At 35.9% G+C, this 16,517-nt stretch overlaps 1 protein-coding gene across 4 annotated transcripts in view; it reads left to right on the forward strand.

Moving 5' to 3' along the window:
* Positions 1-16,517, forward strand: part of NOX4 (NADPH oxidase 4) — a 234,822-nt gene that overhangs the window by 166,355 nt on the left and 51,950 nt on the right. For all 4 annotated transcript variants that reach the window (XM_072610604.1, XM_072610602.1, XM_072610601.1 and 1 more), the window contains one exon: positions 15,802-15,883. In XM_072610604.1, the coding sequence (XP_072466705.1) occupies positions 15,802-15,883 (82 nt within the window). The remainder of the gene's footprint in view (positions 1-15,801; positions 15,884-16,517) is intronic.

The raw sequence follows: 16,517 nt of genomic DNA on the forward strand, positions 1-16,517 counted from the left end.
CTTCTCTTTAACAATAATTTTCTATTTTTCCAGTACATAGTTGCTTTGTATACATTTGTTTCCATGTTGTGTCCCCAATTAAATTGTGATCTTGAGAACAAAAAATTATCTTTTGTTTCTTTTTTTATCTCTAATGCATAATACAATGTCTGCCATATAGTAGGTGCTTTATAAATGTTTATTGATTGGTTTGTTGAGTTAGGCAGAGAGCCCATCACCTAAGTATATTACCTAAGTGTACTATTTTTTCCTAACTGGGGTTAGAGCAATTGTGATGGAAATTAAAAAAAAAAAAACAGTTCAAAACTTGGAACAAGCATGTACCCTCCACATTACTGAGGGACAAAACTCGAATTGCATTGTGCTGAGAAGTGTGATTGTCTTGCAACAGAGAGCAGAAGATCTGGGAAGAGGGGAGTTCTGAGAAAAATTGACTCTATCCCTCCGTCCCCTCCTTGTTCTTATTTATCCAGACAGCATAATATATTCTACTGTTTCATTCCCAAAATATTTCTTATAAAATACAATTGTTCTCAATCACAAATATGCCAAGAGGCAATTAGAAATATAAATGAGTGTAAGGTTAGTCAGGGAGCTCAACTCCTACCTAAATGTTGGGAATTTTCCTCATTGGGGCTTGCCCTTGGAGCCCTTCCCTATTTCTGATTGGAGAGGGAGGAGGGTGGATATCAGCGAGTTCTTTTCAGCTTCTTCACCATTTAAGGATAGTGCTCAGGACGTTCATCTTGTTATTTCCCATTTGGCTGTTCTGGAATTCATTATTTCCAGAAACACATCATTCTGCAATAGGAAGTCAACTATGAAACTCATACCTCTTTGGTACTCCTTGTCCCTGGACTCCTCCCTACCTCTGATTGGAGAGTGAATGAGTAGATATCAGAGAACTCCTCCCAGATCCTCCACTATTTAAAGAAGGTGCCAGGCTTATTCACCTCATCATTCTCCACATCACTGTTCTCCTGTATATCATGATCTCCAGAAAATCATCAATCTGCAAGATGAAATCAACTGTGCAGCTCATACTTGGATCATATCATATCCCATCCCAGCCTCTTAGGACTTCATCATGATCTCCTTCCTCTGCTGATTTTCAGAATCTTTTTATGCATCTTTTCTCCATTAGATTGTGAGCTCTTTGATGGTTTAGGACCATCTTATTCTTTTCCTTACATCCTAGTGCTTAGCACAGTGACCAGCATACTGTGGGCACTTAATAAATGTTTGTTGAGTTTCACTGAAGGGATTATGACTTGCAATCATAACTTTTCATCTAAAATGAATTTCCTAAAATCAAAGAAAAGGCAGCCCCATAAATATTCTGGGTGGGAATGATGGTCTTTGCATTCCTCTCTAGTCTTAAAATCAGATACTTATTGTAAAAAGCTGTTAAAATGACAGTCCTGCCAAACCCAAAAGACCTGGAATTGGTGGTTGTAGAGAGAATGTTTGAGTAGTCTTACCTCCATCTGCCATTCTATATTTTTCATTTTATCTGACCCTCTTATTCCAAATGATCACTGATAAAATTTTATGATCTACAAGTTCACTCCCAAAATAATGGATGGGGGTGGGAAAATTATAACATAGCCATTAATTCATACAATGCAAACTGGAAGAACAGAAGTTGAGTAACTTATTTGAAGGTTGCCACAGTTATCTGCAAAAGTTGGAAATAGATTCATTGAAGGTGAGATTCCTAGCTCCATTTTAAAGCCATTTCCTTATTTTATATTTCCCAGAGAGCTGAATTTCATATAATTAAATACTAAACGTCACTGAGAGCCAATAGTCACTGAATTTTCCTGCAATTTGAAAGGAGAAGAAGAGGGTATAAAAATCTGTAGAAGCCTGTGTTAATTAAGATAAATTCCCTAGTGGTAGAAAATCATGTTCAGACATTATCACATCATTAGTCAACTCATCACAATATCAGGTTACAGAATAAATCCTCTGGCCCTTTTCAGCCACACTAATGAAATGGCAATTGGCAATCCTATGCAGAGCTTAACTTAGTGTAAGGCATGAAGGTTGCAGCTGAAAGGTTAAGGCAATTGGAACAATTTCACATTATGTAAACAAACAGGAATGTACTGTGTGTCCTATGTACCGTTGGATCTAATCAAATAAGAACTATAGGTAGTAAGCAGCTGGTTATCTCCATTGGCTTTTTGCCTAGTATAACAAAAAATTGAAGGTAGTTTTTAAAATTAATTTTGACAATTTCAATTTCAATTCATTCCTTGTATCTACCTCCCTACCCTCAAATAATTGATGAGGATGATGTATACTATGGCATATTGGGTTGAGGGCCAGTTCTGGAATTTAGGAGAACTGAGTTCAAGTCTTGTTTCTGACATATATTAGCCATGTGACCCTGGGTAAGTCACTTTAACATTGCAGTGTCCCAGAAAATTATCTACCATCTAATAATTACCTAATTATCAGGCAGATAGGTGGGAAAATGGATTGAAAGCTTAGATTCAGAAAAACCTGAATTCAAGTCAAGCCTCAGACACTGACTAGCGTGTGACTCTAGACAAGTCACTTGATCTCTATTTGCTTCAGTTTTCTCATCTGTAAAATGGGGACAATAACAGCATCTGTCTTCCAGGGTTGTGAGGATCAAATGAAATATTGGAAAATGCTTAACACAGTACCTAACACATAGTAGGTGCTATATAAATGCTAGGTATTATAAATAAATTTATAAATTATAAAATATAGGGACTTGACTATTTTAAAAATGTAGTATAAAGAACTCTCAAGTGAGGAAATGCTCTACAAGTACAGGCTGGAATCTTTCAACAATATAGTCTCTGAGAATTGTCCAGAAATTTGAGGAGTTGAGGGATTTACCCAGGTTACGTATTATGTTTCAGAGGTATGGCTTGAACCCAAGTATTCTTGTCTTCAAGGCTAACTTGCCATCCATTATGCCAAGATGCCATCAGTAAAATAATAATAGCAATAATTTATATTCTATTTTCATGTTTCCAAAGTACTTTACAGTAGCACAGTGCATAGCATATAGTTGGTGCTTCATAAATATTCAGGTCCCTTTGAAACTCAAAATAACCCTGTGAAGTAGATCCTATAGCTATGATTATCACTGTATTTTTTTTACAGATGGGGGAACTTTGGTACAAAAAGGTAAAAATACTTCTTCAGTGATAGAAAGTAGTCAGAATTGCAGGTGAAATTTGAACCTGGCTAGTCAGAATTGCAGGTGAAATTTGAACCTGGCTTTCCTGACTCTGAACCTACTACACTGTGGTGCCTATGTAAGATGGGTTGCTGATCAATTTCGGTTAAGTGAGTTTCCAGAGTTGGAGTTACTAGAATGAATGGGGAAGCTGTACTCCTCTATTTCCATCAGTAGAAAAAAGGGCCACATTTTTCAGTCCGCTTAAGGTTTAGAAACTATATCATTCACCACAATCTTGTGAGGTAAGTCATTTCAGTATGGTTGTTGTCATTTTATAGATCAGGAAACCCGGTCTTAGGTGAAGTGGTTTATCCATAATCATGTGGCTAGTTAAGTGTCTAACCTGGTCTTGACTCCAAATCTAACACTTTTCCCATTGCTTTTATGGCAGGGAATAAGATAAAGAAAAAAAAAAACTGTGAGTTAAAATGGCAAAGAAAGGGATAATGTATAGATAAAACTGATTTCTTTTTTCTTCCAGTTCTGGTGTCTTCTTCCAAGACGGATATGCAAATAGCCTTGTTTTTTTTTTTTCCTAAGGAAATAGGTATATAGTGTCAGCACAGTGCTTTGTAGGCATGTAGTAGGCACTTACTGAATGTATGATGAATGAGGTGTTCATTTATGTTCCTTTCCTATTGTGAAATTTAATGATAAAAAATGAGGAATAATTGGATAGAATTGGGGAAAAGCCTTTTAAATTATGTTTGGAAAGTCTTATTTTTTTGTGTGTGCCTTCTTTTTAAGGGTACACTGAATTGTCAGGTTATTTTCTTCTCACTATGTAGTTTGCTCAGTTTCTGATAGTGACTTTCAGATCAAATGCTTCTTTCAGCTTCATTAATATCAAGTACTGGGTTTCTCAATCTCTCATAGCCATGTGGTGATTTCTTTTATTTAACCTAGCTTAAATATGTTATCATTCTTAATGTAAATATATCTGACTAAGAGGCAGATATATTGGGAATTGACTGATATTTTTGAAAAAGTTTAAGTGGAATTAATTGAGGAGAGAATACAATTCATGATGAATTTTTAAAAATTAATTTAATTTGAATTTTAAGTTGATACCTTTTGTTTTAACATCACATTGTTTTCTGACTATCACTCCTTTCTTCCATCCCTCGTGAGCCACCTTTTTTAACCAGGATTTTTAAAAAGAAAAAAAATCTCTTTGGAAAAAAATAATGCATTGGCCACATGAGTATAGGCAGCATCCTAATCAAATGTTACTAAATATACATATTATTTTATAATGACTTTTTATTTTAAATATGTATTGCTAGCTATTGTTTTTACACCATAGCCTCCTCCCAGTACCTTCACTTATTGAGAGTCATCACCTGTAATAGATAAAAACAGTTAAGCAAAAGACCACCATAGAAACTGTATCTGGTAGCTTATGCAGCATTCAAGCCTTACAGCTCCTCTACTGAAAGGAGGGAAGCTTATTTCATTCTTAATTCACTTTTATCAAGGTTGATCATTGCACTTAAAATGCATTCTCATATCTTTTAGCATTTTTTTCATTTGTATTACTATAGTATTTAAATTTTTATCAAGGTTCTACTCTCATCACTAATAGAAATTGTTTTTTTAAATCAAGTATGCTAATGGCAAAGAGACAGCTTGTATCAGTGGAGAGAGAGCCAGTCTTGGAGTTAGGGCCACTTGGGTTCAAGTCTTATCTCTGATACCTATTACTTCTGTACTCAGAGGCAAGTCAGTGAACCTCGCAGTGCTCTAGACAATCTATATGTTGAGAAGCAGATTGTATAATGGAAATTGCACTGAATTTGCAGAACATCTACATTCAAATCCTTCCTCTGTCACTTTTTGAGTGGAGGGAGGATTGTGCAGGTCGCCAGCTTCGCTTCTCCTCCAGAGCCATTTGAATCTATCTTTCTGACCCCAGGTAAGCCTCTTATCTTTCCCAGTCTGTTTCCTTATCTTTAAAAGGAGGGAGTATGACGAGATAGCCACCAAGGTCCCTTCCAGCTCTAAAAGTATGGATCAAAGTTGCTGATCTGAATTAATATTACGGGAATTACCCAAAGTGATTAAATCACATGTGCTCATCCCCTAAAATATTCTTGTGGGAGCTTTTAAAAATAAAAGCCAAGAATTGTTTATTGGTCATATTGAACAAAATACTTGAATATCCTACCTGTGCCTCATCCCAAGAGAAGCAGAGTTCTCACAATAATTATTCAATCCAAAAGTTATTTTCCTTTTCTTAGATTACTTTTTGATTTTTGTGGATAGCAATTATTTTGTGGATTGGTTAGAACGTTGGTGACTACTCCCAGAAAAATGTGAAAGAAAATATATTTTTGGGAAAAGGTGAACTATATTATAAAGTGCTACATTTGGGCATGCTTGCATGATAGGTGGGGAGTTTTATTGGAAATCGAGAGCAGTTTATCATGGGGATAATTTCCTAGGCATTTAATCTTTGGAAGAGACATTCTTCATAATAATATTAGCAGAGCACTAATCAATAATATAATTTCTGCTAAGTTATAGAATATAACAGAGATAGGAAAGAGGAATAATTAAAATGGGAACATGAGTATTACCTTCCTGTGATGGTGGGTTCCACAGTGGGGCTACCTTTATTCTTAGATCTTGAGCATATTGGGTGAATGCTGGGTAGTGTACACAGATGTATATTTCTTATATACTTTTCTTATAATAAATATGAATGCAAATAAAATTAATGTCATCTCTGGTATTCTTTATAAGCTCTCTGCCCATCAATGATTTAACGTCTGACAGTAATTGGCAAATGTCAATTGCTATAAAGCTTAGTTTCCTGGTACTTTGTGAGAAGAATTCACCTTTTCATTTAGTGAAAAGTTTATTACCTTCTGCCTTATTCTTCTCATCCCATCTAGGTTCTGTTGTGACTCAGACTAAAGTATCACATTGCCATTTGAGGCATGCCTTTTATTGTGGATAACAAGAGTTGGTCTTTCTCCTGCGATGATGTGAATTATTTAATACAGAATCCAATATTCCTCTTTTAGATAACCCTTGAATAATCTTGGTAATGTTCCATGAAATGTGCAATATCTATAACAAATTAAAAATAAAAGTGGCCTTTGTATGGTCACTTGTTTAGATACCCAGTCCACGCAGGTTTCTCATATATCTGTGAAACCAACAGCTCAGAACTCATTTTTTCCCTCTGATTTTGCCAGAGGCAATCCCATTTCCCCACATCAGAGAACTGAAATGCAAATCTTGGCTCTGCTATGTATGCTTTACTCTTAGAAATAAGGTTGAACATCTCTAGGCCTCAGTTTTTCATCTATAAAATGAAGGACTTGGATTTTTTTTTAATGTAGATTTATTTATTTTTAGTTTTTAACATTCATTTCCACAAGATTTTAAGTTCCAAATTTTCTCCCCATCTTTCCCCTCCCTCACCCCAAGATGCCATGTATTCTGAATACCCCTCCTCCAGTCTGCCTTCCCTTTTATCATCCTCCCTCTTCCCCTTTCCCTTTACTTTGTTGAAGAGCAAGATAGATTTCTATACCCCATTGCCTGTATATCTTATTTACCAGTTACTTGTAAAAATAGTGTTTTAACATTTGTTTTTAAAACTTTGAGTTCCAAATTCTCTTCCTTCTTTCTCCTTACCCACCCACATTGAGAAGGTAAGCAATTCAATATAGGTTATACATTTTAGTTATGCAAAACACCTCCATAATAGTCATGTTGTGAGACTATATTTCTCTCCATCCTATCCCACCCACCCAATTATTCTATTTTCTACTTTGACCCTGTGTCTTTTCAAAAGTGTTTGCTTCTGATTATCCCCTCCCCCAATCTTCCCTCCCTTCTATCATCTCCCCCTTAACCTCTTCCCTGCTACTTTCCTGTAGCGAGTGTGTATATGATTCCCTCAAGCAAAATTCAGTGAGGGTAAGGTTTACTCATTCCTTCTCGCCTGCACCCTCTTCTTCTCTATTGTAAAACCTTTTTCTTGTCTCTTTTATGTGAGATAATTTACCCTATTCTATCTTTCCCTTTCTCCTCCCAATAAATTCCTCTCTTACCACTTAATTTTATTTTTTGATATCATCCCTTCATATTTAACTCACTATGTGTCATCTATCTATCATCTATCTATCTATCTATCTATCTATCTATCTATCTATCTATCTATCTATCTATCTATCTATCTATCTATCTATCCATCTCCTCCAACTACCCTAATACTGAGAAAGGTCTCATGAGTTAAAGATATCATCTTTCCATGTAGGAATGTAAGTAGTTCAACTTTAATACGTCTCTTATGATTTCTCTTTCCTATTTACCTTTTCATGTTTCTATTGATTCTTGTATTTGAAAGTCAGATTTTCTATTCAGCTCTCATCTTTTCATCAAGAATGCTTGAAAGTCCTCTATTTCATTGAATATCTATTTTTTCCCTGAAGGATTATATTCAGTTTTGCTGGGTAGGTGATTCTTGATTTTAATCCTAGCTCCTCTGACCTCTGGAATATCATATTTGATCCCTTAATGTAGAATCTGCTAGATCTTGTGTTATCCTAATTGTATTTCTGCAATACTCAAATTGTTTCTTTCTGGCTGCTTGCAATATTTTCTCCTTGACCTGGAAGCTATAGAATTTGGCTACAATATTTTTAAGAGTTTCATTTTAGTATCTCTTTCCCGAGGCAATCGGGGGATTCTTTCCATTTCTATTTTACCCTCTGGTTCTAGAACATCAGGGCAGTTTTCCTTGTTAATTTCTTGAAAGATGATGTCTAGGATTTTTTGTTGATCATGTCGTTCAGGTAGTCCAATAATTTTTAAATTATATCTCCTAAATCTATTTTCCAGGTCAGTTGTTTTTTCAGTGAGATATTTCACATTTTCGTCTATTTTTTCATCCCTTTGGTTCTGTTTTATAATTCTTGATTTCTCATAAAGTCATTAGCTTCCATTTGCTTCATTTTAATTTTGAAGGAATTATTTTCTCCAGTGCACTCTTGGACCTCCTTTTCCATTTTAAGGCATTCTACTCCTCATTGGCTTTTTGCCATCTGGGTTATTTTCTTCAGTATTTTTTAGGTCTCCTTTAGCAAGCTGTTGACATGATTTTCATGATTTTCTTGCATCACTCTCATTTCTCTTCCCAATTTTTCCTCTACTTTTCTCTGCTTCTCTTACTTGATTTTCAAAATTCTCTTTGAACTCATCCATGGCCTGTGACCAATTCATACTCCTCTTGGAGGCTTTGACTCTACTGTCCCCCTCTGGTTATATGCCCTGATCTTCCTTGTCCTCAAAGTAAGATTCTATAGTCTGAGTTCTTTTACAGTATATACCCACTTTTCCCAGACAAACACTTGACTTCCTAACTCTTTTTCAAGGTAGAACTCTGCTTGCATTGATGGTGCAGTTGAGGGTGTGTGTACTGTCCCAGGCTTCAGGGGTTTTGTATCATCTGCTCAACTCCCACCCTCTGTGGGCCTAGAGCTCTGGAAGGAGCCTTTGGTGCTGTTACTCCTGCTGCTGCTGCTGCCCCATCACACCACTCCCCCCCTCCCACCACTCTGGGTCTGGGGCCAGATTTTTCACCCAGGTCCCACAGAGTTTTCCCACTTACCTTTTTGGTGTTTGTGGGTTGAGAAGTCTGGAAACTGCCACAGCTGCTTCTGATGTAGTCCCCTGAGGCCTGCTCTGGCCCATCTGTGCTGGGATGGACCATGCCAGACCGCATTCTGCACCCTTCTGGTGCCATAGAACTTTCCTGTTGACTTTCCAGGTTGTCTTGGGATTTGTTTCTGGGGATTTGTTTCACTCTGTCATTTTGTGGATTTTGTGTCTACACATTTTGTGTAGCTCCAGAATTTGTTTAGAGTCATTTCTACAGGTATTTGGAGGGTTTTGGGGGACACCTGAGGGAAGTCCCTGCTTTTGCTCTGCCATTTTAGTACTTGGACTTCTAGCTCCCAATCTATAATGCTTACTCCTGATTATCTTTCCTAACTTTGTTGTTACAGCAGAAAATGTTAGAATGCAGGTCCCTTGCTCCCTGTTGATGCTGCCAACTTGTAGGAATTCTCATAGGACATACTTACTTTTCAGATACCTGTTAAAGATTGCCTTGGTACTTGAGCCTTACCTTCAACACACAACTATATGTGTGTATATCACACACACAGATAAGGACTTTATATCTGGGAGCCCAGGATCCATTCTTTTAGCTAACTGATACTTACCCCAATAGTTTTAAATCTCTCCTCTCCACACCCTACTCATCATTAAATATATAAATTTGTTTGGATGATCATGTGGAATCCTCCCTCTTCTCTTTCTAGTTACCTAAATAGGAGAAGGAAATTTGGGAACCAAAGAATCATCTCGTTAGCTTTAGAGTCATATAATTTCCTTCTGCTGGCTGACATATCTTAGAGGTGATCAATATATCCTGCTACAAAATGAGATCATGATCCTGCCATGTAGAACAGAATTTGTAGCTATGCTAATTTCATGGAGAATCCTGTTGGTTGTGTTTTTAGATGTTTAAATTCCTTTAATTTAATTAAAATTTATAATATTTAAAAGAAAAAAATAATTCCATAATATTTATGCATTTCTTACTATATTCATATTGTGGTTTTTTTGGGGGTGGTCAATATTATGGGTTGTGCTTGTTTTTATAGACCAGTATGGGGAACTTACTATAATTTCTAGGATGTTTTGCTTCTTGAGAAAAAGCATTCCAATACCCAATCATTCACAAATGAATTTTTGGAACAGAGCATGCTTGTAAGGTTGCCTTGTAACAATGTTAACAGGAATTTGAAGGGCCAGGTGACATTTTTAAGAAATGATTTCACCCTTAAAAAATCAAGAGGACTTCAGATCACCTCAATTTGCACATTTCCTCAAATGATTGAGATAGCAACCTATCCATTCATGTTAATCCTATACAGCTCTTGTCCATGTTCTCCCCAAAATTCATCATGTAGAATGTATCCAACATGTTGGAGACCTTCATTCCTTTTTGCTGAAATCATGAGAGTATCATTGAAACACTGGCAATTCACTTGTCATCTGTTTTACTTGCCATGGAAACGAATCAACTTATCTTCCTTTCATACAATTACATAGTTTGGGAGAGTTAAGATGAAAAGTGTTACCTCTAACAAAGTTTATTGCTAGATCCAAGGGAAGGAGAAAAATAGCTGCTAGAGTAAGGACAGTCACAGTGTGCAGTCTCCATGCATTCAGTGGGTAGCACATGAGTGGCTGGGTGGGTGGGGGTTTCACACTCCTGTCAAAGTCCTAGAGACTCCCAGAGTTCAACCTTCTATACCATTTTAGACAAAGAGCCAATATGACATCAATGGGAGAATTCTCTGTCATCTAAAAGTCTGGCAAAATGAAGGTATTTTCTAAATTGCCTTAATAAGGAGGAAGGAATGCAGAGAAGAGAGAGGATAAGGAAATAAAAAAGTTTACTTCAACAGTACTATAAAAATGGGGGACTGCAATGGTATCAGTCTAACTATGTTTCCTTACCTCACAATTCTTGATGACTTCTTTTACTCCTATTCTTCATAGTTCTTCATTGACTAGATGTCATATTATATATGTCCTGTGCATTATACGTTCATACTTGGGGATCATCTCCAGTTTATACCTTTCCACTGGACCCAGATGGTTCCAGAGGAGAGAGTGAGGCTGGTGACTTTGCATAGCCTTCCTTCACTTAAATTCAATTCACTTGCAAGTCATGGTGTCACCTTCTGATGTCATGGTCTTCTTGAATGAAAGAGAAACAACAATGTTCATACCTACCTTTCAGGTCTCAATTGCCCTTTGTGTGATTTGGGAGGCAGTTTTATTCAGTATTTTGTTGCCATATAAAAATATTGACAAAACATTAGTTTTGAAAAGATTGGTTTTTGCTCAGAAGGGAAACAGGCAATTTCTCTAATACAATTCAGTTAGTTCTCCTTTTTAACCTTGGCTCCAGTATATTGCCTATTTATACTGTCTTTTCCATTTTTGCATATGTTCAACATGCTCTATATGCTCTCCATTCGAATGTGTGGCATGTTGAAATCTGGGCAATACACATTGCTCATCTACTTTGTCTTTCCTGTGTGGTTGGACAGCCCAGATTCCTTTGAATGATTATAGGTCTCTTCCAAGGGGCTCTACAATGTCTAGGGACTTGGCATAGTCAGCACAATGTCATCCACAAATTGGAGCACTTAAAGTATATCATCATCCACACAATATCTTCTTTGATCTGGACTCTTCACTGTATCTCTTCCATTACAGCAGAGAAAACCTTTGGCAGAAGTGTTTCTGTTTTATGATATATCTAGTGTTTATTAGCAGAACATCCCTGCTCTGGCCAGTGCTCTTCCTCACAATGAAATTGTGACCGTGAATGATATATGAGTAATGGAATAGAGTGTTGTACTCAGTGACAGCAAAGCACTCCCTGTAATCCCTTTCTGACCATTTGTCTGATCTCCCTACCATCTGTGGGTCAAGAGCTCCAGAAGCCACTGCCACCACCAATTCAGTTGCCTCCAAGGCATATTGCTGACTTGCTATGGTTTGACCTGCATCTGACTGCTCCACTTTCCTCCCAGAGAGACAGACTTTCCTGTCAACCTCCTCAGTTTTTTTGGACTGGAAAATTGTTTCATTCCATTCTTCTGTTGATTCTACTACTCCAGAGTAGATTTTGAGGCATTATTTCAAAAGTTGTTTGGAGGGGATTTTGGGAGAGCTCAGGCAAGTCCCTGCCTTTACTCAAACATCTTGGCTCCCATAATTATTCTGTCTTATTTAAACTTATGGATAAAATTATTATGGACAATTTATCTTGTCCATTTCTCATTTTTATTTCATCTGAATAATTTAAGGTTACATTATTTTAATCAAACACTGTTTCTTCCTCCCATTGCTATTCTTTCTTTTTGGTTTTTAATTCTGATATTAACTATAATGGGTTTTAATCTGTACACTGATTCAAGAATAAATCCTACAGATAAAAATTATCTATTAAAATATTCAATTTTATTCTTTGTGCAGCAACTACCAGTTCTATTTTTGAAGAAAATATATATAGATAGATGAGATTTTTGCATATTCTATATGATTTGGCCTTTTTCATATCTTTTTTCCTGAATGATTCTTTTGTATCTCCCCTTTATCACCATTCTCACAATTTTCTACCTGTTACCTGTCATACTTGCATATTCTCATGTTTACTAGCCATTTGACTCTGGGTGAGTCACTTAACCTTTATCTGCCTCAGTTTCTTCATCTGTAAAATGGGAATAATAATATTATTATATTAATAATGTTATATTAATATATTATATGGCATATTATAATATGTAATAATTATATAAATATTGTTATTATTATACCTACTCACCAGGTTGTTGTGAAGATGACATAAAATATTTGTAAAGTGATTATAAAACTTTAATGTTATATTATTATTAGCTGTTAATAAGTCAGCAAGTATCAGAGTATGGTCTTTTAATAGGAAATCTTTCAATTTCTTCATAGAATTCCTCCACCACTTTGGCCTCATCAATAAACATTGTTGCATAAGCTTCAATTATTTTCATGGTGTTTTTTGCAAACATTTATCATTGGTTTTGCAATATATGTTAACCAGATGTTTCGTTAAATAACATTACTTTATATTCTTTGGACATATGACAAAACTCAATGCATTGATTTTGTTGCTTTGTCTCAAGAAAATACTTGTAAGCCATCCTTCTCTGAAGCTACAAATTATTAATTTCTTCTAATTTCATTCGTAGAAAGAATGCCAATATCGACATGATTCAGATGCTCTAGGAATATTTGCATTTGTTGATCATTTGACAATCATATCGTATTGAAAGTAAGATCAATTTGACTGATCAAAATTAAATTATTTGATAGTATAAAAACTGTATGATTCATAACACCTTACACTCCCCTTTTCATCATTCTGCCACCATCATTACAAAAGCAGAAAGGAGCTACAGAAGATTTAGAATCATTTAAAAAAATTTTTCATTGTTTCCTGTTTTGCCAGGGTAAAGAAAAAAAATGGTGAGATGCACCTCTGGAGTTAATGAAGATGGTCTAGACTGACTTAGACTATAGAATCAGGATCTGACAAATACTGTGCTCTGCTAGTGCAGCCTTTGAGAACTTAGTTCAACTCTGTATTATGATGAGGTATCTGAGGAAGACTTTTCCTTTAAGTATATACATATGTGCATACATATATGAATGTGTGTATACATATGTGTATGCATGCATATATACAGCTTTGTATATAGATTCTGTGTAGATATATGCATACATACACATACACATGTGGATATGTTCTGTTTTCATGTTATTTTTTCTACACACACATACACACATGTTATCCTGGACTTAAGAAATAAAGCAAACATTTCCATAACAACATAGTAGAATAGAAAAAAAGATGATTATATATGAAACTGCAAGTCTATTATGTACAACTTGCTATTCCTTTGAAATATATAAAGTTATCATGTAACTTCTTGTTTTCCTTTCCTCTTGTCCCTCCCCCCTATAGATGGCTGCCATTAGATGCATGCATGTATATATGCATGTATACATATATACACATACATATGAATGTAAAATTATTCCGTACATACTTCTATTTATCTAGTTCTTTCTCTAGAGGCAGATAGCCTCTTCCTTCTAATGTCCTTTATAGTTAATTTGGGTATTTCTAATAGTCAGAATGACTTAGTCACTCAAAGTTATTCTTAGAACAGTATTGTTTTTACTGAACACAAGGTTCTCTTGGTTCTTCCCATTTCACACTTCATTATTTTGTGCAAGTCTTTCCATATTTTTCTAAGATCATCGAGCTCATCATTTCTTATAGCACAGTAATAATCCGTCATGATCATGTCATTTTCATCCACAAGACAGCCTTTCAGATATGTGATGAGAGCCGCAGTGACAGACTTAGTCTTTTCTTCTCCAGCTTGTCCAACTTTCCTTCTCCTGCTCCCTTGGATTGACTAACATATTGCATGGAATCGAGGTCCTTTACTATCTTAGTTGCCCTCCTCCTGACACTAACTTATTGATGTTCTTCTTAAACTAAATTACCCCTAATTTGAACAGACTGTTTCAGATGTGATTTGGTCAGCACAATCACAGTGGCATTGGCACCTCTTTCTGTTATCATTGTTGTGTTCGTGCTTCATTGCCGAAGAAGACCATGCCATCAGAGAAATGATGACATGACTTGCACTTGACTTTGTTTTGAGGGAGGGAGGGCTGTGCAGGTCACCAGCCTCACTTCTCCTCCAGAGCCACCTGAATCCAGTTACCAAATATTCATCACGATGACTGGAGATGACCCAGGATGCAACAGGAGACCGAAACAAAAACCCTATACACCTTATTGTAGCTCAGTTTTTCTTTAGTCACTTTGGCTGACACATTACACTTCTTTTTCAGGTTGAGTTTGTAGTATTTTAAAGCAATCAGAGGATTTCCTTACAAACTGCTGTCTAATCATGCTACCCCCTCCTCTTGTACTTGTGAAATCAGTTTTTTGAACCCAAGTACAAAAATTTACATTGATCTCTATTGAATTTTATATTATTAAATTCAGCTTCTGTCAAGATATTTTTGGATCTTGACTGAAATGGGTAAAAGGAATTAGACTTGTTCTGCTGGGACTCTGATGACAGGGTTAGGGATGATTGGTGGGTGTAATGAGGTAAATTGAGAGTTTATGTCTACAAAAAAGAAAAGAAAAAAAAACCTTCCTATCAAATAAAACTATTTAGTACTGGAATGGGCTTTCTCAAAAAGTTGTTAGTTTCTCTTCTTTTCAAGTCTTCAACAATGTCAATGTCCTTATGATCTCTGAGGTTCCCTCCAACTTTGAGTTTCTGTGGTTCTTCTTTATTCTTCAACATAATAAATGATTATTAAAAAAATAGAAAGTAGAAATGAATTTTTACCGACATTGCTAAAATAAAAAATAGTCAAGAGGGTCTATGATATAAAAATAGGTGTATAATGAAATGAAAATAAGCTAGCATGTATATAATACTTCAAAGTTTACAAAGCACTTTAGACACATGCACACACACATGCACACGCACACACATGCACACAAACCTAATTTGGTCTTTGCAATAATCCTGTAAAATAGGTGGTATTATTATTATTCCCATTTTACTGATGAGGAAACTGAAGCTTAGAGAAATTACACTTACTTAGCCACTGTCTGAGGCAGAATTTAAGCTCAGGTTTTTCCAAATTCAAGTCTACTTTGCTATGTAGTGAATGATTTGTAGAATGATATGGTGAGTGATCCAACATGACTTCCTCTATTCCATTGGGAACACCACTTTAGGAAAATAATTCTACTTTTTAAATTATTGCCATGACTTGAAATCCCCTCTATCTCTCTGCAATATATTTATTTATTCATTCATTCATTTGTTCGTTCATTCATTTGTTCATTCATTCATTCATTCGTTTATTATTATATTATTTATTATTTATGACAGAAAGATTCCGAGATTTGCTGCTCCCTCCACCTGGACAAGATTCAGAGATTCTGCCCTTCATCCAGCCAAGGAACTATCCCAAGTAAGTGCTATAATTCTCTAGGGACTAGCCTGCAGGTGCGGGAAGAAGTCTGAAGTAACTTTCCTAAGAAAGTAGGAAAGGTATTTTATGTTTGTTCAAGATGTTTGAAAAGAGAATCACAAACCTTATAACCCCATAAATGCTTTTAAGATAAATCCTTCAGGCTGGGTTTTCAGATGAACTCCATAAAACAGGTTTGGAGCTGTTCACAATCATGTCCAAACGAAAGAAGTTGAACTTGTGAGTGTAGCCTTTTTGTCACTAGGGAGTTGTTGGGAGAGTACAAACGATAAGCTGTCTGGATCAGTGTCTCCTGGAGCCTCATTTTCTTTGACACATTGTGTTGACGCAGGCAGATATTTTGTCAGTCTAATCCCCGCTCTTGTCTTGTGGGTTTCTCTCATTCATGCTGATGGATTCATTTGGATTTTAATAAGCTGCCCCTGGAAACAAGCACATGCTAAAAATGAATTTAATGGCCTTATTAGAGATTCAGGAGTGGACAATCAGAAGTAACTTAGACTAGTTACTTCTAGTGTCCTATTTAAATTGCATTATAATAAAAGAAGGAGAAGAGAAATTTATCTTTCCTTCCCACCTCCAGTGTAGTGTTTTATTTCTACAATAAATTTCT

This window comes from Notamacropus eugenii, chromosome 5 (genome assembly GCF_028372415.1).
Source record: "Notamacropus eugenii isolate mMacEug1 chromosome 5, mMacEug1.pri_v2, whole genome shotgun sequence".
NCBI lineage: Eukaryota > Metazoa > Chordata > Mammalia > Diprotodontia > Macropodidae > Notamacropus > Notamacropus eugenii.